Genomic DNA, 26,436 nt, shown 5'->3' with positions numbered 1-26,436 from the left:
GATCAGAACATTTGACCTATAAAAGGAGACCAATAGCTGGGACTCTAGAGTGCAGAAGAGAAAGTCCACGGACATCTGACCTGACAGGTCAAGAGTGGATACAGAAGACAGAGACTTCTTAGTGGTGCACAAGGAAAGGATGAAAGGAAATTGGCACAAGTGAAATACAAGAAACAGCTAAAAATCCCACAAATCTTCAAGGGCAACCAAACTCTGGAACAAGTAATCCTGAGGCTGCAGTCTTCATCCTTGGAGATACTAAAAACCTAACTAGACATACTGTTCAGAAACATGCTTTATTTGACACTGCTCTGTGCAGAGTGGTTGAAATAACATTGTCTCTAGGGTCCCTTCCAGGCTCAGCAACTCTATGCTTCCATAACTGTGAACAAATTTGCACAGGAAAACTGACATCATCTTCACTGCTCAGACCATGACATTATAAAGAGCTGAAAGCCCATCTAAAGTGTTTTTGCATTTCAGATGAAGCAGTAACAATCAGGGTACCATTTCATCTTTTGTGGAACTAAATTTTGCACTTGAGTCTGGATCCACTAAATGGTACAAACAGCTATGCCCACAAAACCATCACTGGGGACCCACATCTCATTTATGGTAGTGAACCATATCTCTGGTTGAATAGCACCTTCAATTTTGAGAAGCAGAAGAAAATGGGATTCTCATGCAGCCATGAAAACAATTACATCTTGTATTTGAAAATAATGGAGGAACAAGACAGCTTCTCTCACACTTGGGATGGAGCTAGTTTCTTGCTTTTCTCATATGGACCTATCCATCTAAGAAGTACAGGAAGACCATAAGTTACTCCAACATTTTGAGCAATGTTCAGTCTGGTGGACAGACTCAGTAATGCTTATCTAGCTTGTAGGTCTGATCTGGTAAGGAGAATCATTGGCCAAATTCCTAAAAAGCCAAAGGGCTTTACGTACCTGTAAAATTAACATTAGATGAGACAGAAATTCAAGAGGTTCTTAAACACAAATCTGGCAGTTTACTAAGTGTTGCATTTAGCCATAGTTATTAAATTTAGATCCAAGAGCTGTAGTTCAGTTACCCATCTTTTAAAAAGCAGTGATGAAGACCAGCACATTTACTACTACATATCGAAGTTGGTGGAAACATGAAGACTTTTACATAAAAAAGACTCAGTAACAACAAACTTTTTAGAAATCAAGCCCTAGTCAGATTGAGAAGAATTAAACGTGCATTGAAACATGCAGATCACATGAGTGAGCTGGTGTACTAAATAATCTATCTTGAAGGAAAAACAGGTGATGAAACAGAGTTTTTAAGCCTTTTCCATTTACTTTGTTTACTTCCATAGAAGCTGACTCCCACAAGGAGTTTACAAAATGTATGGATACATTTGACAGAACTGCTCATTCCACCAGCACTGTGTGCATAGTCTGTAACTCCAGATGTTACAGAACAATTAGATATTAACATAATTTGTCATTTTTTTTCCTTTTACAAATTAGCATTATAGCGATCTCTGTTCTGAAAGTCTCTATAAGCACGTTTTGCATCTGTTCTGCTGTGTGGAATTCTTCCAAAAGGTTCCAGATCATTGAAGCAGGCATCAAAAACTTCATCCACAGCTTTTTCTGCCGTTTCTTTGCTAACTTTTCTAACAGCCAAAATGGAACGAATTGCTCTGTCTCGTACACAAGTCTAAAGTGGGAAGTAAAGAAAAAAAAATCTGTCATTATTAGTTTATTTTTCCCCTAGATTTTGTCAAGTATTAGTTCCTACTATGTAGGTAATAAATCTGTATCATGGAAGAATCAAACAATACCTCTAATAAGCATTAATTTACCTTTCATTTTTTCTCAATGTGTGGTTTAGCTTTTCACATATAAATAAACTGTCAGGTAAGTAACAGACATTCGGGAAAAAAAATAAGGAATTAAAATAAAGTTTGGAATTAGTTGTAGGCATCAAGTATTTCTACACCTTGCTTTGATCGTAAGAGAAAGTATGTCAGAAAGAAATAGACGTAAATACTGGTTAGTATTTTTCCAATTTAAATGCTATAAACCATGAAGGAATTACTCTTCCAATGGCTTGCTTTTTATGGTAACTTTTGATTACAGTTTGTCTACTAAAAGAACAAGAAACATGTTAACACCCCCAGCTACAAGCTAACTGCCACTTTAGCACAACCAAATACTTGAGATTCAGTCTGACATTCTCACGGCTATTAAATGAGTAGGACAGAGTGGGAGTTCATTGACTTTGGGGTGGACCTGGCTGCTTGCATTGAGCTCATTGACAAGGTAAGCTGATCACATTTAAGATTTTGTGGGGTTTTTTTGTGACAGAACTCTAGGATGTTTCTTCAGCCTTATTCTTTTTCTATCCCTAATGCTTCAAAAACTTATTAACAATTTATGTTCCTGGCTATTTGTATTCAAAAAGTATTTTTCCCTTCAAATATTGTATGAATTCAGAAGGTCATTCCTAATGACCTTTGTGAATAGGGTACAAACAAGTACCTTCAGGTTACCCATTAACTACAGGGACATGGACCTGATGGAGCAGGTCCAGAGGAGAGCCACTAAGATGATCAGGGGGTTGAAACACCTCTCCTACAAGGACAGGCTGAGGGAGCTGGGGTTGTTCAGTCTGCAGAAGAGGAGGCTTGAGGGAGACCTAAGAGCAGCTTTCCAGTACCTGAAGGGGGCCTACAAGAAGGATGCAGAGAGACTGTTTACAAAGGCCCACAGTGACAGGACGAGGGGCAATCGCTTCAAACTAAAGAATACATTTAGATTGGATGTTAGGAACAACAAGTTCTTTACTATGAGGGTGGTGGAACACTGGAAAAGGTTGTCCAGGAAGGTGGCTGGGGCCCCAGCCCTGGACATATTCAAAGTGAGGCTTGACATGGCTCTGGGAAACGTGATCTACTGGATGATGTTCCTGCTGACTGCAGGGGGATTGGACTAGATGACCTTGTGAAGTCCCTTCCAACCCAGACCATTCTATGACTCCATGAAAAAAATAAGTAAATTCCTCTAAGACTTAATACATATGGCTATATTAAAACCTGGTCATTTTAATTCCTCCACTTTCAAAGACTTTCTGGAATTCTGTCTACTTATAGTAGACAAAACTAAAGTATTCCCACTACATTTCCTGCAAACCCTGTTTTTTGGTCCTTAATAACTATCCATTGTCAGTGACAGTGCTTTACAATATGACTAAGTATCCAAGAATTTCATAAAAATAACAAGGTGGAAAAATGTATCATGATGGACCTAATGGTGGATGTCCCTGTTCACTGAAGGAAGGCTGAACTAGATGACTTTTAGAGATCCTTTCTGACCCAAACCATTCTATGATTCTATGAATAATTACAGGTTATTAAAGGTTAAGAGAAAGAAGCATGGCATCTACTTCTTTTGCTGATGATTTCAGCTATAAAAGTGTAGAAGACTGAGATTAAGTAGGTAAAAGAGAGCTCATAAGAAATCAGTAGACTTCAACATCTACAGTTGTTACCTGATGATGTCCTTTTAATCCAAATTTAAACCTGGCTATTTCATTCATCAGTGTACAGTCTCCACTGAGATTAGCAGCTCGAATCTATTGAGAACAAAAGCTACATGATCAGAGAAACATAAGAAAATACAAACTCAAAAAAGCTGTAATAATTTTTTTTCTTATAAATCTTTCTGGTGACTCCTGGTAGACAATATTTCCATAGACACTTCTACCTACTAAATACACATTACCTTTTATAACCATCCTTTCATTCTCAACGAATTTCAAAATATCACTACAGAACCTCTAACTTCTCCAGCAGCCAAGTTTCACATGTTCTCATAGACACGTTTTAGATACATACAGGCACAAAAGCTTCAACTACAGCTGCAATACCTACAAGAGCAGTGATTCACATTTAAACAAATATATATGTTTTGGTTCTTGTCCTGTGCATTGCAATTTCTCTCCCTCTTAGAAACAGTTAGAAAACATAATTGAGATTAACAAAATTGAGTTAATACATGACTGTGACTCTCTTTCACAGCAAATATGAACTAATGATTAATTTAATCAAATATGAATCAGGGCCATGAGGATGATCAGAGGGCTGGAGCACCTCTGCTATGAGGACAGACTGAAAGAGATGGGGTTGCTCAGTCTGGAGAAGAGGAAGCTCTGAGGTGACCTTATTGTGGCCTACAAAAAAAGACGGGGAAGGACTTTTTAGACTATCAGGTAGTAACAGGACTAGGGGGAAGAGAATAAAGCTGGAGGTGGGTAGGTTCAGACTGGACATGAGGAGGAAGTTCTTCAGCATGAGAGCAGTGAGAGCCTGCAATGAGCTGCCCAGGATGCTGGTTGAGGCCCCATCCCTGGAGATGTTTGAGGCCAGGATGGATGAGGCTCTGGCCAGCCTGATCTAGGGAATTTACTTCCATAAAAGTTTCTCCGTGGATTACATCAGAAATCAGCTTAAAGCACAGGAGTTACTTACACAAGATGAATTCTTACTGTCCTACGCTCCATTTAATTTAACCTTTTAATGCATCAAAATTTAAGACCTTGCAAGCAGCAATGTCCTGTGCCCTCTGAAATGGACCAGAAGGCATACAAAAAAAAAAGTATGTTATAGGAAAAGACAAGTTCACTGTTAACAAAAAAACACCTTAACCAAAATAAGAGTACCATACTACTATAACAACTACCCAATGCGTCAAGATTTGCAGGGGAGAAAAAGAACTGTATTTCAGTAGTAGATAAATATGTTTTCACCTCTAACTACTCCCAGTTCTTAATACCACTTCTTGTTATCATTACACTCACAGTGATAAAATTTCATTTAATGGGACACTGATAAATATTTATGAAAACTAAGTATTTGTTTTCTGAATGAGATTATTCAGGTTGATCTGACAGACAGGGCAAAGCACGTTAACAAGATTAAACCAAATGAAGTGTAACAGCACGTCTGTTTAAACATGAAGCATCTCTAATAAATACCAGCACTTAATATAACAACAACATTAAAAGCATTTTAACTTACTTCTGAACATGCTAAGTGTTTGACATTTTGAAACCAGTCCACATGTGCACGGCAGTGATCAAAAGCATGAATCAATTCATGTGTGACCACTCGGTTCATATGTGATTGCTGACGAATGTTGTTCTGACACAGAACAATCTGCAGAAGGAAAGACAGAGGTAGGCTTTTCATCAGGTGTCAACATCTCCCTTACTTCTCATCACCTACAGCATTTAGAGACTCTTTAGATCAGTGTTTTCCAACATTAACAGTCTCATCATTCTGCAGTGTACTAGCTTTAATACTATGGAATATCTTTTATTTATCTCATTCTCGTGACTAATTCAGATATCAGCATCAGTGATAGATTTAATCCTGGTAACAAAAGACTAGGAAAGTAAAAGAAAAGTAGTCCTTTGAAAGAGGACCACGTCCAGCACCTACTTGAGATGTGGCAGAATCAAAACCTCCACTGACACAGCCATCGCAGTTCTCACAAGAGAAGTGTCGGTCATTGAAGACAGTGCTGAAAAGCCCCAACAAATGGAGTTACAGAGAAAAACGTAAAAAAGACTCAGAACTGTTATAACAGTGATGTTGCTACACAGAACAAGATGAATTAGTTTACATACCAGCCAGACTGCTTCATAGCCTCAAGAAGAAGCTGAGCATATGGATCTAGAAAAACATTGCTGCAATCAGTTTCTCTAGACAAAAGGTTTCAAAGTCATCTATAATCAAAATATAAACACAGTCAAGAAAAACAGAAAAAGCGCTACACATGCACATTTATACTTTTCAGTACTTAACTTTAGTGCAATGCAACTTTATTTCGTGAGAAGGGCAGAAACAAACCAGAAAACAACGAATCTCAAATTTTCCATAAAAGAGAGTAGTGAGATAAAATTAATAATAAACTTTTCGTGCTATTTCCTTTGTCGTAAGCAAAATGAACGTGCAGCAGTCCCATTCTGACAACTACTCGGGTCCCGTCCACCTGCCCCGAGGGAACGACGACAGCGGGAGAAGAGCGGCTGAGACCCTGCGGCCCAACACCACCACCGCAAGCCGCAGCAGGCTGCACAAGCAAGGGTCACGGCTCCACCCGGGGCGCTCTCCGCTGCGCCAGGGCCTGGCTCAGGCCCTCTAGGGTACGGGGAAGCTTACTTGTTTCTAGGGTCATCCTCAGCATGAGCTGGCACTTGTTGTGAAAAGTGAATAAGCTGCGGACTAAGAAACTCTGCGGCGGCTTCTTCCGGTCCGGGAAGAGTCGGTAACCGAAGTCATCCTCCTCCTCCCCTGCTTTCTCCCCGGCCAGCGGTGACGAACCAGCCTCTCCTTGCTCCATGCCGAGCCCCTCCGCCTGTCGGCCACCGTCCGCAGCAGCGGCGGGGCAAAGGGCAAGAGGCGCGGCAGCGCCAATCGCTGAGCCAGCTTCCCGCTACGCGCAGGAGGCGTCGCCAGACAGCGCCGAGCTGCGGCCGTGAGATATGCGCATGCGCTGATTGCCCCTTCGCCGTCTGTCGCCGGTGCGTGGGGGCTGTCCCGGTGTGTACCCGCGCTGCATCCTGGAGGAAGTCTCGGCTGCACGGCGAGGGCGTCCGGCAGCAGAAAGAAGTGCGATCTGCTGCAGGTGAGACTACAGGATCCGATCCAGTGCCGCTTCTCCGTGATCCGGTGAGGAGAGGGGGGAGTCCAGCCTGCAGGGCCTCGTTTCTAACAGAGAGGCAGGCGTGGGAAGTCGGACGCTCAGGCTTGGACTCAGGAGCTTCTTAGGTGGCAGCCCAGGCCTCGTGCGGCGCGGCCGTGGGGTTGGCGAGGAGTTGACTCCTGGGGCGTTCTTACTGCCTGGCTGCTGGCCAGGCCTCGGGTAATGCAGATGCTCCCCTATGGAGTCGCTGAGACGAGATCCTTGAATGCTGGGCAAAGCTGTAGAAGGACCTGATGTTAAGACTCAAAACCGCCGCCTGAAGGGGTGTAGCAGAAGGGAAAGAAGCCAGCTCTCAGAACAAGTGTGGACTAAGGTCGTTGCTACGCTTGATGCCACTAGCAGTGTTGGGCTGGCAACAAGAGTGAACACTTGTGTGTGGATTGTGACTGACACACAAAGGTATATAAAAAGCACAAAGAATATACAGAACAAGGGGACACAGTCTCAAGTTGTGCCGGGGGAGGTATAGGCTGGATGTTAAGAGGAAGTTATTTACAGAGATGAGTGACTTGTCATTGGAATGGGCTGCCCAGGGAGGTGGTGGAGTCGCCATCCCTGGAGGTGTTCAGGAAAAGCCTGGATGAGGCACTTAGTGCCATGGTCTAGTTGATTGGCTAGGGTTGGGTGCTAGGTTGGACTGGATGATCTTGGAGGTCTCTTCTAACCTGGTTGATTCTATGATTCTATGACTTGTCACTTAGTATATTCTTTAATAAAACCCCTTACGTGGTTACTCATTCTGGTGCTAAATATTGGTGCATATTTAAGTATACTTACTTGTAGGGGTTGAAAGTGATTGTGGTGGTTGGTTTGTCAGATGCTTTGTTCAGATGCAAGGCAGAATATATAATTTTTTTTTTTCATGTTGAAACTTAGATGTTAGCATGTCAGTTTGCTACATTCTATCATCTAGGAAACACTGCAGAAATTCCTTCAAAGATCACCATGTTATATCTTTCAGGATTTTCACTGGCTTATTGGATACTTCACCGTACACACAGGCTCTTTGCTGTTATCTATTTTGTCTCATCTGAGTAGTATGGGTTCCCTTCACTTTATTTCAGAGACTTAAATTGTGTTTCTTCTTAGACTCTTAGTATTTAATGTTGCTTCTGTGCTGTTGGGAAGCCTGTCTTGCATGTAAATCAGACTTCATCATTTTGAAATAACTAATTTTTCTCAGTCCATACTGTCAAGGTTTCTTTAGAAAGCTTTTTCCTTGAAATTTGGCAGATTGCAATGAGTGCACCAAATAAAGCACTGGAACTACAGCTGCAAATCAAGCAAAATGCTGAAGAGCTGCAGGATTTTATGAGAGAACTGGAGAGCTGGGAAAAAGATATTAAAGAAGTAGATTCTGAACTAAGGAAACAAAGTGGTGTCCCAGAAGAGGTAAAAATCACAAATCCAGTGTCAGTATTAACTCAGCTATTCATAATGTGATGGTGTTTATCATAGTTGCTTTTTGCATTTGCAAAATATGTATGTTGACTTAAGATACCTGAATAGAAGGTATGAGCTAATTCACCTGTCTTGTTTCTCGGACTGAAGCATAACAAAAATTACTTCTGCAGACTGTTAGAGCAGCAGAGCTGTGGGGCAGTAGCCTCTGGAGGTGATAGAGCCAGTAAAATTTAAGCAGTTCCAGATAGAGCCAGGAGAATATTTTGGTTTGCATCATCAGTATTACTTACTGACTTTTAATATATTGATGGGGTACTTCAATGATATTCTGCAGTCTCTTCTGAAACTTAACTTTGCATGGTATCTGTAATACTTGCTGTTATTTGAACTGAAAGACTTATACTTGCTATTCTAAGAGTTTTTCTTAGAGATCCTGAGAATGGCTTCTTGTATGGACTTCTGAATAAAAGTAGCCTATAGATAAATACTATATCTAGATATAGGTACTGCAGTTTCTATAGTGGAAGTGACTTTCACACTTTGATTTTATAATAAATGACTTCTTTCAATTTAGAACTTGCCACCAATTCGAAGCAAGGCTTTCAAGAAAAAGAAGAAAAGCAAAAGTAAAGTCCCTTCAAAGATAACCACTGAGGAAAACAAGAAAAACAAGATCAAGTCTTACGATTATGAAGCTTGGGGAAAACTTGATGTGGTGAGTCAGAATACTTGCTTGTTAACTGAGTTTTGTCCCCAGCCGACTCTGTTTTATATAAGATTTTGTTTCAGTGTTGAGAGGTCAGTCCACAGTATCTTACTGTGTTGGGTACTGTTTTAACATGGATAATAGCTTTCTCCCCAAAAGGTTATATGTTTAAATTTTGTAATATTGAGAAGTGCTTGAGTTTTCTGTTGATGGTGCTATCTTCCAGCAGATTGAATTTGACTTTAAGGGAAAAAAAATTGATGTAGTGATAAGTCTCTTAAAAGGTCATAATTCTGATCTTATAAGGTTATTAATGGAGCAAAGCTGGAGGTAGGTAGGTTCAGACTGGACGTGAGGAGGAAGTTCTTCACTGTGAGAGTGGTGAGAGCCTGGAATGGGTTGCCCAGGGAGGTGGTTCAGGCCCCATCCCTGGAGATGTTTAAGGCCAGGCTGGATGGGGCTCTGGCCAGCCTGGTCTAGGGTAGGGTGTCCCTACCCTTGGCAGGGAGGTTGGAACTAGATGATCTTTGTGATCCCTTCCTACCCTGACTGATTCTGTGATTCTATGATTTAAGACTAACTACAGCTGGTAGTATTAGAGGATAATTATTACACTTTTGAAGTCCTCTTATTAAAGATGGCTTACTAGGAGAGATTTTTAAAAATGTGCTAGTAACTCTTAAAATTGTACTTATGTTATTCTGCATTTTTAAATTACAATGAAGTAATGGTTTATTTTACCTGATTTCAGGATAAAATACTTGAAGAACTTGATAAAGAAGATAGCACTCATGATTCTGTATCTCCGGAATCGGACTCTGAAGAAGATGGAATTCGTATAGATACAGAAAAGGCTCTTGCAGAGAAGGAAAAGGTTGTATTATTATAAGTCTTTGTTATTTGTAGAGCAACAATTTAGATATAAGAACATTCATAGTTTTTCATGAAAGATTGTCCACATGTATCATATTTGTGATGTGGTGCCCATTTGATTGAGAATTTTTGCTGCATTTCTTTTTCATCTCATCACTGATTGCAGCAAACTCTGTCAGACTCTGGTTAATGTAGTCTTATGATGGCTAATGTATTGGCCATGTTTTTGCTTTGAGAAGTTGGACTGATGTATAGAGTTGCTGTATAGATCAGACTGGTATTTGCCTGAACACAGTCTGAATACCCCAAACTCCCCAAGAATATAAGATTAGTCCCTTTATGAGGCCAGTATATCTGGGAATGATGGTTGAGCCTGCATGTCATCCTTGCTTTGGTAATGGTAAGTTTGTACCATACAGTTTTTGCCTGAATTTGCAAGTAGAATGCAGTGAGACCTACCTAATGCTTTGTCTCATATGAAATTCATAGAAGCTAAGTTTTATAGCAACTTGTGTGGTTATGAGAAACTCCTTTGTTTACAAGCAATCACCTAGCACCATTTTTCAGTCCATGCGTTGGTGGAGTTTGTTACTTTTTTTTTTGTCTTGCCTGCATGGGTGACATCTGTGCTCTTTCCCTGCTTCTCTGGAAATTCTTTGATTTATAACCTGCAGTCTACACTGAGAAATTGAGAAGTCTTTGACCATTATGTTGGCTTCAGGGAGGCAGCAGAGGTCACACAAGATAAAAATTCGACTGCTTCAGAACATAATTTAGAATATTTATGTTGGAGAACAAAGATATGAAATTCAATTAGTAAAAATTCAAACTTCACAAATTCCCTAAGCAGTTACACGTGTGCTTGTAGATTTCTTTAAAAATTACATGTACATACTGAAAATAAGTACATAATAAACATGTTACTGCATAAATCATGAAAAGTAGTTCATATGGGATGCTTAGAATGTTTTTTTAAATAAATATTGAACAGTAAAGCAGTGGTTAGTGAGAAACGTGAGACACAAATGTGTGAGCACTCTAAAATATAAGTTTTGATGATTTTTCACCAAAAGTTAGCAATGTGTCTGTCAGTGTATAGTAACTTGCTAAAAAGACTTTTTTTCTATTCACAGGGCAATAACTACTTTAAACAAGGGAACTTTGATGAAGCTATAAAGTGCTATACTAGAGGGATGCACTCTGATCCATACAATCCAGTATTGCCCACAAACAGAGCGTCAGCTTTTTATAGAATGAAAAAGTAAGACTTTTGTTGTTAAATCCCTGGGTTTTTTGTGGGTTTTTTTGAGATGCTACCTGCAGAATTTTTGTCTGGTTTTAAATGTGTATTATTTATCATTCTCTGGTACGGTCTGAGATTTATTCTGCAGCCTGCTTTTTCGTTTTCAAAGTAAAATAGAAATGACCAGGATAAAGAAATCCGGGAGATTTTATCTTCTTTTTTTTCATCTCAGCTTTCATGCTATCTTCACTGTCTTCTGTATTACACTGTAAGAGTTCAAAAACAGAAAAAAGAGAAAGTTCATCATCTAATTTGCCTTTCAGATTCAGTAAGCTCTATTTCTAAGGCTTTGATTTCTTTTGGCAGAAGAAAGGGTACAGGAGAGTTGGTTATTCTTTCTGTCACAGTACAGATCCTTGACCTCTGTTTTCCTTTCATATTTTGATGTATTCTGAAGTGAGAATTGTTTAAATACTTGTTCTGTACCTCAGAATATCCACCTGTAAAGCTTCAAAGTAAGATAAATCACTGAAGTTTATGATTTTGTTACCTGAATGTGTCTAAAATAATGCCTCCTTCCTTTTGATAGGTTTTCTGTTGCAGAATCTGACTGCAATTTAGCACTGGCTTTAGATAAAAATTACACAAAGGCTTATGCCAGAAGAGGGGCTGCTCGCTTTGCTTTGAAAAATCTTCAAGGTGCTAAAGAAGGTGTGTCTTTTTAGAATTCTTTTCTAAAATACATGTTAACTATTTATCTGCTTGATTAAAGTTTGTGTGGTTTGCTTATTTGGTGTAGGAATCCAGATTTGCATATTCTTCTGGTAAGGTAAAAGCAGCAAGTCCAAATGGTGTCTGTAGGTGTTACTTGTTCTAGAATAATTGAGCTCTAAATGTCTTAGAATAACGTGTTGCTTGCAATAATTCCAGACTTCTTGGATAGCTGCTTAAAGGGTAGTCTGAAAAGAAGGCTTTTATTTTATATGCTGGTTGGTAGCCTGTATTCTCTACCTGAAACATTATTTTTTCACCTTTGGTAGATTATGAGAAAGTTTTAGAACTGGATGCAAACAACTTTGAAGCAAAAAATGAACTGAAGAAAATATATCAGGTAATAAGATTAATAGGCCTTACCATAAACTGATATGTTCTGGTCAGTTTGTTTCTGTGTGAATTTATAGTGAGAATTGAATTCAACAAAATCTTATGATTTTCCTGGTATTTGGAGTTCACTGATGTCAAAATTTAGTTCCTTCTAGATTAACTAATGTGTGCAAACATCAGTGTAATAATGGATTGGTAGATTTAAGACTGAATGTTTGCACCAGTGTCTGGGTTTTGTTGGGGTGTTTTGGTTGTTTACCCAAGTGTGTTTTCTACCTCCTGTGTTAGTGTTTGAGTTTTTTTCAGTTGTGCTTAGCATTTTGGTGCATGGTAGCACTACGTATGAGAGAACCTCCATTCCTTTGGCCATAAAGCTGTACTGCTAGGCTCCCTTTAGTCCCAGTGATTGCCTGTGAAACCAGAAAGTGGTTTTAAGTCCAGCATAACATAGTACTGTACCACAATACTAATCCCTTTCATGACAGAGAATTTTGATTATGACATTAGTAAGCAAGCTCACCTGTCATTTCTGTGTGAATATGCCTACACCTCTTCAACTGTAGTTTTGCAAGCACTTGAAAAAATGTGAAGACCCAAGAGTCTTCAGCAATTAAAGAAATAAATGATTTGTCAATGGAAATATATATAGACAGGATTCCTGGTTCATTTTACATTGTGCTTTAGCCCTTTTTATTTACTAAGTAACATTTTGACTCGCAGTGCCTCATAGAAATACATTTTCAATAACTAGAATGGTCTCTTCAATTTGCTCTCTGCTTACAACACAGCCACTCTTACAAAATGCTTGACAGATTTTTGCATCTTAGCAATTTTAGAATTTGTTGCAATTTATTTTCTGAAAGTGTGCACTTGGGGGAAATGCTTATTGAGGAAAAAAAAAATTTACATCTTTGCAGGCTCTATCATCAAAAGAACCTCCAGAACAGAAAGAGCTTGAAGATGCTGTCAGACCAGAATTAACAGACACTGAGAAACAGCGCATTGAGGACCAGCAGCTCAAGCAGAAGGCTATTGCAGAAAAAGATTTGGTAAGTCACTGGTTCTGTTGGAATAGGAGAGAACTAGCTAAGTAAAATGTTGTGTTTTCCTATTAGCAATGCAAATGTGTAAATTAAACCTGATAGTTTCTTAAATTTCATAAAAATGGTGTCCTTGATTTAACCTTGTTTCCTGTTTTCAGCTCTGTAGGGAGGGCGATAATTAGTTCTGTTTGGATTCTTCTGGAGGAATAGTTACACAAAGTAGCTTTTACAGCCCAAATTATGTGTGATAAATTTAAAATATACAATAAGTAGAACTTGAACATCATTTTACAAAGGTCCTATTTCTATAGTATTTTGTGCATCTTGACCTCCTCTTGCCCAAGTACAGTTCTGTACTCTTTCTTCTATATTCAAACCTCTGATTACGTAATGAAAGGTAGTTATGAAAAAGAGCTCAGGGAGTACAGGCAACAGTGACATAAAAAATGTATTTCTAAATACATGATCTTGACTAATAGCTGGCTTGTGGATTTCTTGGTCACTCCACTGGTGCAATTAAAAAATAATAGTACCAGCTAAAACAGTTTTCTCCTTATTCTGTCTAGCTATTTAACTTGTGATTTTTTAAATTGATATTCATGTTTCCTAAAAGTTTGAAGAAGCCACAGAAAAGAAATTTAAGTAATGCAATACTTAATTGGTGGCAGTTCATATGCTGTGGTCTCTTCCCAGTAGCTTTCCTGTCAAGTCTGAACTGTGGCCTTCAGTTTTTTACCAGTGAGTTGTAAAGAAGAGAAGTATATGGCTTCATTTTACTACTAAGAAGCAAAAGATAATTTTAGTCTTTGAGAAAGAAACAAAAAAAAAGGATGTAATTTTCTTATATGGAGCATTAATTAGAAAAATAACAGCAACATTTATGCCCAAATAACATTTGAGGATGACTTTCCTGGATGTAACAGGATAAAGACCAATTTGTGCAGCTCAGAAAGTTGTTTTGAAAGGGAAACTGCAGAGGCTCAGCTTTGTTCAGATTGCATTTCAATTCAGGAGGTACAAGGTGCCTTACCCTGCACAGCAAAAGCAAGGATAAATCAGAAGTTGCAGACTTACGGTCTGCACTTAAACTATGCATGTAGCTGGAATGTGGTGTTTTTTTTTTCCTGAAGTACTAGAAAAAAAAAAAACAGATTTTATTTTTTAATGTTCTTCCTGCAAGCTTAGATACTTAGAAATATGCCCTGAATCTGCCGTGACGAGAGTGTTCTTTGTGATTCCTGTTCTTGATACCATGACCCTGTCTGCTAAAAAGGTTAAGGAAAGGCCATTTCACTAGACCTTTCTGAACGCTGTTTTTTCTAACCTAAATATTACAGGGTAATGGTTATTTCAAAGAAGGGAAATATGAGGCTGCAATAGAATGTTACACCCGTGGTATAGCAGCAGATGGCACCAATGCTCTTCTGCCAGCTAACAGAGCAATGGCCTACCTGAAGATTGAAAAGTAAGTAGGATTGCATATGCTATATCGTTTCTTTGTTTTGAACTAGATGGAATAAAGATCTTGTAAATTTTCACTGAGTAAGAGAGAAAGAATCAGTATGTGTGATCTTCCACATGAAATGCGTTTTAAGAAGTTCTGAGAGAATAAAACAGCATCAAAGCTTTGTCGTCTTTGTCTATGAAACCCAGTCAGCTAAGTATTGCACTGTAAAAGGAAGTGGATTATAACTTCTGACTGCAAAGTGAATGGATAGGAGCTTTTTCCACATGTTGTCATCCCTTAAAATATTTTTCTTTGACTCCACCAGTGGAGACATGTATGTGTACTTGAATCCAGCTTTATTCAAATAATCCAGAAACAACAGAAAATACATGCTTTCTAAGAAATGTGGCAGATTCCATATGACCATTTTTGAAGTCTGAAATGTTGCTGACTCTCTGGTGGTAAGGTAGTTCAAAACTTTTAAACTAGTAACATGAGAAGCAGGGAGCTTAGCGTTATGTTGGTCATCTATTTTAACATGGTGTGATTGGGTATATGGGGAGGTGGTTAGGGCCCCATCCCTGGAGGTATTCCAGTGAGGCTCAGCAGGGTTCTGGACAGCCTGATGATGCCCCTGCTGACTGCAGAAGGGGTTGTACTAGATGACCTTTGGAGGCGTCTTCCAGACCGTTCTATGATTCTATGTAGAAACAAAATACTGGTCTCAAATGATGAGATTATAAAGTAGCTTGCACAATATTTATAACACAACATTTGTGATTTAGCACTGAAGCCATACAGGACATTATAATATAAGCAATGTTCTCCGAGTCCAAGGAAGTAATGCTTGAATTGATTGACCTTGAAAGAAAATCAGTTCTCTAGGGTAAATCAGTGAGTCATGCATGGGTCTACACATTTCTAAGAGGACCCAAATATACAATGCAACAGAAATTCATTGGTATTCTTATAAATCCCTAGAACTGATAATAACTGCAAAAAAAACCCACCCAACCAAACAGAAAAACAAACCAGGAAAACAACTGCTTCCATAAATGTAATGATAGTTTGAAGGTGGGGAGGAGAAATGAATGAAAATACTTTAATGTACACATAGTGAAATCATGATTAAGATTGAATTTCCCCATCCCAGTTACATTTATATCTAAAGTGAAACAAATTGCTTTAATGTAGTGATACACTGATTTTTCTTTCTGAAATAGCTATGGACAAGACACAGAAATTCAGATCTAGAGAAATTTAAGCTTATATGCTTGCAGTTTTTTGTGATTATAAAAACAGAGTCAGCAATGTGTTGAGTAGCAAAAGATATGGCTGAAATTTCAAGGTGCTGAGAAATGATACATTTTAGCCCAGTGATATGTATATAGGTATTTAAGATGTATTTTCATATTTTACTTGTATTGAGTATCTTTGCTTTCCATTTGAAATTGCCTCTGGAAACTGATTATTAATTTTGTACTAATCTTTTGCTGAGATATGAAGAGGCAGAAAATGACTGTACACAAGCTCTGCTCCTAGATGCATCCTATTCTAAAGCCTTTGCCAGAAGAGGAGCTGCCAGAGTTGCTCTTGGAAAGCTAGAAGAAGCTGTGCAAGGTATGACTTTGAATGAGTTGGTGGTAGGTAAGAGATGAGTGTAAGGATATCCTGGCTTTTTAATCTTCTGGTTACTATTAAATCAACTGCTGACTAATTGAAATTGTCAATGTACAATTTAAGGATTTCATTAAATATTTATGAAGAACTTTTGTATTGGTATCCACATCATCGGAAGATGCCCCTCCTGGTTTCTCCATGTATTGAAAACTCTATAATTTCATGGTCACTGGACCCCAGGCAGCCTCCAATCACCACATCCCCTACCAGCCCCTCTCTATTTGTGAGCAGCAGGTCAAGCAGGGCTGCCCCCCTGGTAGGCTCACGTAACAGCTGGGATAGGAAGTTGTCTTCCACACATTGCAGAAACCTTCTAGACTGCTTCTTCTCTGCAGTGTTTAAGTCCCAGCAGATGTCTGGTAGGTTAAAGTCGCCCACCAGAACAAGGGCAGGTGATCTTGAGGCACTGTTACTTCTGAAAAGTAGTAAGAAAGTTTGAAAACTGCATTTAAAATCTAGGTTATGACGGGATGATTTACCTGCCTTTATTTAAGAGCTATGAAAGGAAAACAAAAGGTTGAAAAATTTGCCAGGAACACTTTATAACTTCTCATGTCTACAGTTTGTGTATATCATTTCTTCATTCAGATTTTGAAGCTGTTCTGAAGCTGGAACCTGGAAATAAACAAGCTATAAATGAACTAACTAAAATAAGGAATGTATGTATACTTGTTCTCTATTTCTCATTTATCTTTTTATAAGCTTCTACTAAGCAAATGTTTTAATTCTTTCTTACATGTTTATCATGTTTATCATTTTAATTTTTCCTCAAACTTTGATCTTTTGCACAATTTCCCAATTTTTCAGGAATTAGCTGAGAAAGAGAGGTGGACTCATCAAGATTATCCTGCAGTACTGATAAAAGAAGAGGAGAAAAAAAATATAGTGAAAGCGATTGATAATCCATTATACCTGAAATCAACAGTAAGTTGGTTTATGAGTTAGATTCTATAACGATGGGAAAATCAGAACTTAAATTAGAAATCTACTTCTTGCTTATTTATGTAGGCTAATGCCTGTTAGATACCTCTTGCCACAGTAAAGTCTGAAACTTACACAAGAACATAACTTCAGCATTTCCATGTGCCGTGTCAGTAGCGTTGATGTGAGCATTCAGTCTACAGTACCACACTCTGGAAATATGGTGTATGACTTTATATGTAATATGAAATGGGAAGACAAATCCACAGCCCTATCCTGGGTCCATAGGTGACACTGTGCTTCGGGGAAAAGGGGGTGCAGTTCAGACTCTGGTTTTGATGGCGGACTTGAGAAAGTTTTGGATAAACTTCCCTTCTTTGCATTTGCTCTTCAGAGTTTCTGCTGCAGTAGTAGCAGGACATGTTGCCTACCCATGTCATATGCTGGTGTCACCTAGGGCAAACACCTGAAAACACCTGAGCTGTGTTTTCATCCACATGGACTAAAATATCTGGGTATAGGTTTTAATGATTTGGAATATGAATTATCAGTAGTCGTAGTCAGATAATAGAATCATAAAATGTGCCAGCTTGGAAGGGACCTTTAGAAGTCGTGTAGTCCAACCCCCTCTGCAGTAAGCAGGGGCAGCCCCTCACTAGATCAGGCTGCTCAGAGCCCCATCAAGCCTGACCATGAATGTCTTCAGGAATATGGTCTCTATGACCTCCTTGGGCCAGTGTTCCACCACCCTCATAGTAAGAAGCTTCTTCCTAAAGTCCAATCCAGCTCTGCTTTAACATATGACAAAATACAATACAGAGAGTAATAGCAGCTTTCTTTGTGCTTGAGTTCTCTTGGAATATTTAACCTTTAGACATTCAGCAGTGAGTTGGCGTAAATGCAAAACATACTCACACTTTGTAGGGAGTACTGTAGTGTTCTGCCTTTGATTTCAAAATGTTTACTTCCATTAAATAATTCAGATGTTAGTTTTAGTGGAAAATGTGTGATTGTTTTGAGACTCTTAATGGAGAGGGAAGAATTGTGTATTCTCTGTAAGCAGAGAGAGTATTTTTAGAAACCTAAATGAATTTGTGAACTGGCAGACTATAGACAATTATATTAAGTTTTCAATCTGGCTGATAAATTAAGTGAAGGTAGTAGGTTAATTGTTTTTTACACTTGTAATTCTGTTAAGGTAGAGCAAGTATAGATGAAGCACCTGTGCTTTTAGTACTGTCCAGGGATTGTAAAGAGCTGTGATGTACTTCATATTTAGCAGGCAGCCTTCTGTACTTTTGCTCAGAGATGAGATGGTATATTTTCAAAGCTAACCGTATGTTTTCTGTCAATACACCAAGAAGATTAGGGGGGGTTTGTTGTGATTTTTAAATGGTTTCCAAGCTGTAGTGAAGACTTAAGGATTGTGTTAGAGTTATTGAGTGTGTTGAATTGTATGTATTTCTAGTCCAGTATACCCTATGTTCATGTTCAGTTCTTGTTGCTTCCCAGTAAGACCTCTGAAGGTGGCACTACCTAATAGTGAAAAATAATGGTGATGATTCAGAGATTAGACAAGATGAAGCATTTTAGTTATCATGTTCCCTAATGGTGGCAGTAACTGCTTTATGATGTATGTAACTTGATCGGCCAGCAGGACTACAAATATGTATAATCTTAACATATTAAATTGAGGGTCAAGGCCTGTGTTGCTTGATAGTTGTCAAAATATATGCTAGTCCTTGCCTGTTCAACTTTATTGAGTGAAAAAAAAGGTCACTTTTTATTTCCTGTATTTTATTTATTTATATATATATATATAACAGAATGCATATTATGAAGTCATCCAGAGTAAGAATTCACTGGTTTGTGAGGGTAAAGCCATAAAATGATCACATAAGGCTTCTCACGGACTTGTCGTGAGGTTTCCTTCATGTATATTCTGTGTGTACCCCTACAGAGGAAACTGATTATCATAACATGATACTATAAAATGAATCACAGCTAGTTTTGTGGGGCATGTATATACAGTGCTGTTGAGGCTGTGTGCATGACATGAGGTATGTGTTCTGTTTAGAAGCCTTTGCAAAGAATACCCATTGAAGATATTGATGATGACACACCATCTATGTCATCAGCAATGCCCAGCACTACTACTTCACTCAATAACTGGAGGAATTCAGTGAGCATTGAAACAACAGAGAATCAGGATGATCATTTGACTGCCGTGGACATTCCAAAAGCAAAGCACTTGAAAATAGAAGAAATCAGTGATATGTCACCATTGCAGTAAGTATAAAAAATGATGATTTTTGGTTTTTTAAAGGTAAATGTAGTAGAAATGTTGTTGACAATTTCAGATTTCTAATCAGCTATTGAATATAATTTGGAGAGCTTGAATTGAAAACAACATATCAAAAGAAACTGCAGTTCCTGCACATCTGCCTGTTTGGTAGTGATATCTGATGGGGACCTACAGGAAAGCTGGTGAGGGACTTTTTAGGATCTCAGGTAGTGATAGGACTCGGGAGAATGGATCCAAGCTGAAGGAGGGTAGACTTAGATTAGATGTTGGAAAGAAGTTCCTTCACTGTAAGGGTAGTGAGACTCTGAAACAGGTTGCCCAGGGAAGTTCCATCCCTGGATATTTTTAAGGCCAGGCTGGATATGGCTCTGGGCAACCTGATCTAGTGGAAAGTATCCCTGTCCATGGCAAGGGGGTTGGAACTGGACAATCCTTGGGGTCCTTCCAACTGACAATTCTGTGATTCTGTCAGTTTCTTAACTGTGTTTTAAAATCTTTCTGCAGGCTTCCTGCTAGTGTGAAAGGAATTTCACCAGTGTTGCATCCTTCATTCCCTGTGAACAAACAGAGAGAAAAAGAAATCGAAAGGTCATGTAGCTCTGTTTCTTCAATCCCTCCCATTCCTGCAAATTCTTTCCAGCTTGAATCTGACTTCAGAAAGTTGAAAGATTGTCTGGAAAATATGTACTTGTACCTGAAGGTATGAAATATGTTGATTGACAATGCTTGGACAGTTTCTTGAATATTTAAAATGTGTTAACATTGCTTTAGATAACACTGCTGGTTTTACACCACTTAGAATTTAGGATTTACCCCCCAAAGCATAAATTATCACACTACTCAGAATTTGGAAGTAAAATGAAATTATTGTTTACAAAAGTAGGCTAAATATAGAAGGTAATAAACGTACACTATATATACACATATGCAACTAAACAGTAGCCCATCTACCTCCCTGGACACCACAGCTTGCAAGGCCACCTTGCCTTACCCTTCTACTGCAATATAACCCAAACAACAATCAAAGCAAAGAAGCAAGCAAGGCCAGAAGGAGAGACAGGACAAAACCAGCAAGAAAGAGCCCAGAACAAGCTGTGCCTCAAACTATGTGGCATTTTTAGACCAATGGAATGGGATAAACATATCTCTTACATTTTTGTTCAGCTTCTTGAGAGTAGTGTCTGTCCCTCCTCTAGAATACTTTATTTACAGTTAGAATCCTAGTCCTAAACTGTAACATCCACACGTAAATGTTTTCTTCTCTTGTGCGTGATTTTTCACTTAGCTCCCTTTGAATACAGCCTCTGCATAATCAGGTCTTTCAAACATAGGCCTTGATTCTGTAAAAACTTAAATATGTATTAGTAACTGATTTCTGAAATGGGTGGGTCTAGGGTAATTAGACATAGCAACATTCCTAGCTCTTCAAACTGAAAAAAAATGCTTGAAACATGTATTTACTTTGTACTTTTTCTTATATATGTTTTTCAAAAAATATTGCTTAGCATTCTTTTAAAAGAAGTCAGCAAATATCATCACAGAAAAAAAACCCCAAACCAAACATCAAATAGTGCAAGTGATTTGGTTTTGTTCTCATGCACTTAAGTATCATCCAAGGGATCTAAAAACTCATTTGTAATTCTTACGACTCAAATGTATTTGTCTAAAGATATTTTTTTTTCTGATGTTTCCAAAGCAAATAGAGCCTTCACTTTATCAAAAACTGTTCCAGAAATCCTTAGATCCAGACTTGTTTAACCAGATACTGAAAATTCTGCATGATTTCTACATTGAGTAAGTTTAACTTTTTTTTTATATTGCTTATGTCTATTCTGTGGCTTTCTTCCCTTCCCCAGCAACAAACTTAAGTTTATAAAATTATTTCCAGCATGCAGTATGATGCAGTAACTGGAAGGATTCATTTGTTCCTCCTTAAGAAATGAAGCACATCTTGAAAAATCTTAGAATCATAAATCACCAAGGTTGGAAAAGACCTTGAAGATCAGATCATTGAGTCCAAATGTAACCCAACTGTCATGACCACTAAACGGTCTGAAGTGCCACATCTACATCCTTCTTGAACACCTCCAGGGGTGGTGACTTCACTACCTCCCTGGGCACCCTGTTGCAATGCCTCACCAGTCTTTCAGTGAATTTTTTTTCCCTAAATACCTTGGTACAGCTTAATCTCATTTCCTCTCCTCCTAAAATATGTAAACAAAGAAATAGCTTTTACTTTATCTTGTTGAAATCAGTTTTGATAAATAGAATTGGAAATGGAATATTAGACTATATAAAGTAGGTGTTGTTTGTATTACTGTGTGTGTTTTGTTGCCCCATATAAGTGCACAATACTAGCTTTCTGTATTAACTTCCTGAAGCTGGGCTACAGTTTCATTTTTGTGCACTGCTTAGTGTGATGCATTCTGACTTTTATTTTTAATTACTTATTAACATTACACAGTAGCCTGTAGAAAATGTGCATTGGAGCTAAAGAACCTGACAATTATTTTTGGAATTTCTATCCATTTGAGCCTTGAAGTTCATTTTGCCTGTAAGACACTGCACTGCTGCTCTGTGTTTTTCTGAAAGTGCATGCTTGGAATGTTTGTGGAGTGGTGTTTTGTGGAGAAAAGCAAACATAAGTCAAGGTTAAACTTTCCCTCCATTTCTTTATACATAAATATCCCTCACGTGGGTGAAACCTGGGAGTGATGGTGGGTGAGAAGTTATTTATGGGACAACAATGTGCCCTCATGGCCAACATGGCCAGTGGTATCCTGGGGTGCATCATTAAGAGTGTGTCCAGCAGATTGAGTGAGGTTCTCCTTCCCCTCTACTCTGCTGTGGTGGGACCCCACCTGGAGTACTGCATCCAGTTCTGGACTCCTCAGTTCAAGAGGGGCAGGGATCTACTTGAGAGAGTCCAACAGAGTGATACAGTGATGATTAAGGGATTGGAGTGCTGCCTTACAAGAAAAGGCTGAGAGGCAAAGCCTGAGAGGGGATCTAATGAAGGTATATAAATGTTTAAAGGCTGAGTGTCAAGAAGGAAGGGACATCCTCTGCTTACTTGCACCTTGTGATATTGCAAGGGGCAGTGAATGTAAACTACAGCACAGGAGGTTCCACCTCAACATGAGAAAGAGCTTCTTTACTGTAAGGTCAGAGAGCACAATACAGGCTCCCTAGGGAGGTTGTGGAGACTTCAAGGATCCATCTGGATGTGTTTCTGTGTGACTCACACTAGATTCCATGGTCCTTCTCTGAAAGGGGCATGGTACTCGATTTCCAGAGGTCTCTTCCAACCCCTAACATCCTGTGATCCTGTGAAACATGACATCTTAAGAAACACAGTAATACATTTTGGTTGTAAGACATATAAAGGCTAAGATGTTTAAATTGTTTGCAGTAAAGTACAAGACATTTATTTCAGGGGAAGACAGGACAAGTTATGAAATGCAAATGCTAATAGCAGGTAGTGTTTTTAACAAAGATGAAACTTGTTTACTCTTGACCAGAAAAATGTAAAATGAATACCATCTCGGAATAGTCTGTATGGATCAAAATGATGATACTTCCTCTCACACACCCTGGTATGTGTAAAAACAGTGACATTATGGCAAATTGTAAGCATTAAATCATATAGCTACTGTTCTGTACATGTGCAGCAATCAGTTTGCATCAGTCTAGAGTTTTATATTTCTTGATTCTTGCTCTGACCTCATTGCTGTCTACAACTACCTGAAGGGAAGTTGTAGCCAGGTCAGGGTTTCCTCTGCCAGGCAACCAGCAATAGAACAAGGGGACACACTCTCAAACTGTGCCAAGGGAAGTATAGGCTGGATATTAGGAGGAAGTTCTTCACAGAGAGAGTGATTTGCCATTGGAATGGGCTGCCCAGGGAGATGGTGGAGTCACCGTCCCTGCAGGTGTTCAAGACAAGACTGGATGAGACACTTAGTGCCGTGGTCTAGGTGACTGGCTAGGGCTGGGTGCTAGGTTGGACTGGATGATCTTGGAGATCTCTTCCAATCTGGTTGATTCTATGATACAGATTTCTGGATGTTGACTTTTTACTTTGTGTGTGGAAGAATGAACAGGAACAATGAGAAAGGCAGGGAATACAAGAGAGACAGAGAAGGGAATTCCATTGGTCATTTTAATCTATTGTTCCTGCAGTCTTTGATGTTTCTCAGAGCTACTGAATCTTTCTAATCAACCATAGTTATTTTTATATTTCTAATAATCTGCAGGAAAGAGGAACCAGCACTCATCCTTGAAATCCTCCAGAGGCTATCTGAATTAAAAAGATTTGATATGGCAGTAATGTTTATGTCAGGCTCAGAGAAAAAAAGTAAGTAATTCAATAGAGTCTCTTTATACTTCCTTTGTGGTACTGTAGAATCTAGTAAAAATATGTAAAATGTGGTGCTACTTTTGTTTATTCCAGGTAACAGTCACTTAAGACTAGTTGTCTAGCTTTTGGTTGTTTTAAAAGTTAATATGGATATCATATTTTTTTCTCAATCTTTTGATGCTTTATTAATTGTTAAGACTTGAAAAAGATGGGTAAATCGTCTTCTTTTAATCAGTAATACCACTACATTTTAGTCCAAAGTAGGCTCCTCTAGCATTTCAGTTTGTAGCTGGTAGTGTTATGGATATGAGATGTAAGATATCCAGATTACACAGTTTCCACAATTTGCAACCGTTTCCTGGCAATCCTGACTTTCAGGATTGTTGTTCTGTAGGCAACACCTCTAAACCACTCAGCCTGTCATCTGTCCTGTTCTTGAGCCATCACCTCAAGAGTTTACAACTCAGGTTGACATTGGCTTGAGCTTATCATGTACTAGTGGTTTTTGTTTCAAACATTGTCTCTATTTAGCACACTACACAGAATATGTAACAGTGAGACACAAGCAAAACATTTATTGGGGACCAAATAATGTCAAATTTACTATCTACAGCTACTCTCCTTAAAATAAATGACTTGTTTGACTTACTGAAGTGCAAGTAAATTCCTCTCATGAATTGCATTCACACCATTAACCTGATGTCAGCTTTATCTGCCATATGGCACTACCTTTTATTTTCTGCATTTAATTTCATAGTGCCAGGATAATAAACAAAGTAAAAGCTGCCTGTTTACGTTGTCAGGATTATAAATGTTCAAAGAAATATTGTTAGGCAGCTTGTGGGCATCAAAACAAAATGGGAGCCTCCCTTATGCTCCTTCTTTTCATCCTCTCGGTAGTTCTAAAAACTTATTCATATTTCAGCTATATAATCCATCTCTTACACTCACTGAAGGTAGAACTGGACTAATTCACCTGAAGAGCGTGAATAACAAAATTAACAATGTGCTCTGATTTTCTTTTACAGTTACACAAGCATTGTTCAATCATGTGAACCGCATGGGATTGAAAGATACATCTGTTGAAGAATTGGAGAGGAAGTATGGCATTTTCTCTTGGTGAAATGACTGACAGGTTTCTGTTTCCACACCTCCTTAATGTGGAAGTCATCTGAAGAAGGCTATGAAGACTGGAATTTTGTTGCTTTTGTTTAAGTAATGTAACTCTTAAACTTGGTTTAGCCAAATGGCAAGTGCCCAAAGACAAAATTACCTAGTTCTGAAGGTACAATTTGCTTTCCAGCACCTGAAACAGTAGAAGTCTGCGTTGTCTTCAGTGGAATCTGCTTGCCTAAAAAAACACCTGGGCAGGTTAAGCGTTCAGAATTTGGATTGTAGATAGAGGTCTTTATTAAAAGGAATAAATATTTATAAACATGTCTTTGCTAAGAATCAAATGGTGTATATTACAGATGTGCACAGTTTTTATTTTAGGAAATAAACTGAACGTTGAATCGAATATCCTAAATTTGTAAGGATGTTTTTTTTAAGCTGCCTGAGTCATTCTTTTCCAAGAGTACACCACATCGGCCCATGTTGTGTGCAAAGTGAGCCTGAGGTATGATGGACAAAAATTTCCAGATTTATGTTGCTTTTTACCTTAAGGCTGAATTTTAGTATTGACAGCTGAGATGTTGCTGTGAACTTCACCTGTAATTGCAGAGTAGAAGGAAACCAAATACTGTAGACTTGAAGTCGAGAAAAGAAAACACTTTTTTGTGGCCTGATGGTGACATTTACCTTTTGGCTCAATTGTTCCTAACCAAATAAAGGCTTTAAGCAAACTCAAAAAGCTAATCAGTTAGATACCTTTCCAGTAGAAGGAAGACAAAGGCATGAAATCACCTGAAATACTTAGATAAGAAATGGTGTTAGGCATAATAAACTGTTAATACTGTTCCCATGGCCAGAACAAAGAAAGAACAGTGCTTGTTAAGTATACTGGAAGATTTAACTGCTATCCTAGCAGTGGTGTCTACAGTAGTTGGATGTGTCTCTAGGCTGGACTGCTACCTCTTTCATGCTACTTAATATCCTGGTTCAGTCCTTGTGCTTTACTGCTGTTTCTTTCTCCATACTGAATTGGGAAGCCTTCTGACAGTAGTATTTTTGTTTTGGTAGTGAACTTTTCTTCATAGGAATGACTACACAGCTTTAGCAGCCAAAAAGACTTCAGGTTTCCAACATGGCTTAATAAAAGATAATATTAATACCTTTTCCTATGTAGCCACAAGTAGAAATCTAATTAAAACCCATTTGCAGGTGTGCAATATCCTAGTTCAGATATCATCCAAGATAAAAAAAATGGAACTGAGCTATATCCTTGGGCTGGGTAGCGATTGACATGAATGGAACACCAAATCTCTAGGGTAACGTCCAATTAGCTTGAAACAGCCATAGGAGAGCACTCACTGTCACTGGGGGAATGGAAGGGCCTTTATATACCCACAATATGAGTTGTTAATACTGGGTGTGTCCCAAATGACTTGGTTGACTGTTGACTATTTCTTCTCCTTATCTGATAGTGTATTGGGAATGCTGCTGTAA

The 26,436-nt window shown here is 38.6% G+C and overlaps 2 protein-coding genes across 3 annotated transcripts; one reads left to right on the top strand and one right to left on the bottom strand.

Annotated features, from left to right (window-relative positions):
* Positions 1-277: 277 nt before the first annotated feature.
* On the bottom strand, positions 278-6,458 carry ATP23 (ATP23 metallopeptidase and ATP synthase assembly factor homolog). Its single transcript, XM_064142236.1, has 6 exons — positions 6,200-6,458; positions 5,665-5,710; positions 5,477-5,558; positions 5,054-5,191; positions 3,526-3,609; positions 278-1,692 (listed from the first exon to the last, which is right to left on the bottom strand). Exons 1-6 carry the CDS (start codon positions 6,378-6,380, stop codon positions 1,489-1,491), a joined length of 735 nt encoding a protein of 244 aa, XP_063998306.1. The 5' UTR covers positions 6,381-6,458; the 3' UTR covers positions 278-1,488.
* A 63-nt stretch (positions 6,459-6,521) lies between these two features.
* Positions 6,522-25,348, top strand: RPAP3 (RNA polymerase II associated protein 3). Of its 2 annotated transcripts, none has more exons than XM_064142233.1 (17): positions 6,522-6,665; positions 7,977-8,135; positions 8,722-8,862; positions 9,605-9,727; positions 10,860-10,987; positions 11,559-11,680; positions 12,010-12,080; positions 12,991-13,122; positions 14,454-14,581; positions 16,062-16,183; positions 16,832-16,902; positions 17,051-17,167; positions 19,242-19,453; positions 19,974-20,169; positions 21,166-21,263; positions 23,726-23,826; positions 24,858-25,348. In XM_064142233.1, exons 2-17 carry the CDS (start codon positions 7,983-7,985, stop codon positions 24,950-24,952), a joined length of 2,010 nt encoding a protein of 669 aa, XP_063998303.1. In that variant the 5' UTR covers positions 6,522-6,665; positions 7,977-7,982; the 3' UTR covers positions 24,953-25,348. The 2 variants fall into 2 exon arrangements, with proteins under 2 accessions (XP_063998303.1, XP_063998304.1); XM_064142234.1 differs by having other exon boundaries at positions 6,522-6,709.
* Positions 25,349-26,436: the final 1,088 nt, after the last annotated feature.

Source organism: Pogoniulus pusillus, chromosome 4, assembly GCF_015220805.1.
Source record: "Pogoniulus pusillus isolate bPogPus1 chromosome 4, bPogPus1.pri, whole genome shotgun sequence".
NCBI classification, from domain to species: domain Eukaryota; kingdom Metazoa; phylum Chordata; class Aves; order Piciformes; family Lybiidae; genus Pogoniulus; species Pogoniulus pusillus.
This window is presented reverse-complemented; position numbering and strand designations above follow the sequence as displayed.

Excerpts from the sequence above, each read along its gene's own strand:
- ATP23 (XM_064142236.1), bottom strand. The coding sequence starts at position 6,380 with ATGGAGCAAGGAGAGGCTGGTTCGTCACCGCTGGCCGGGGAGAAAGCA. Across the intron at positions 5,192-5,476 it reads TTGATTCTGCCACATCTCAA|ATTGTTCTGTGTCAGAACAA; the intron begins GTAGGTGCTGGA and ends TTCCTTCTGCAG. Across the intron at positions 1,693-3,525 it reads GATTAAAAGGACATCATCAG|ACTTGTGTACGAGACAGAGC; the intron begins GTAACAACTGTA and ends TTCCCACTTTAG.
- RPAP3 (XM_064142233.1), top strand. The coding sequence starts at position 7,983 with ATGAGTGCACCAAATAAAGCACTGGAACTACAGCTGCAAATCAAGCAA. Across the intron at positions 8,136-8,721 it reads AAAGTGGTGTCCCAGAAGAG|AACTTGCCACCAATTCGAAG; the intron begins GTAAAAATCACA and ends CTTTCAATTTAG. Across the intron at positions 17,168-19,241 it reads CATTATACCTGAAATCAACA|AAGCCTTTGCAAAGAATACC; the intron begins GTAAGTTGGTTT and ends TGTTCTGTTTAG.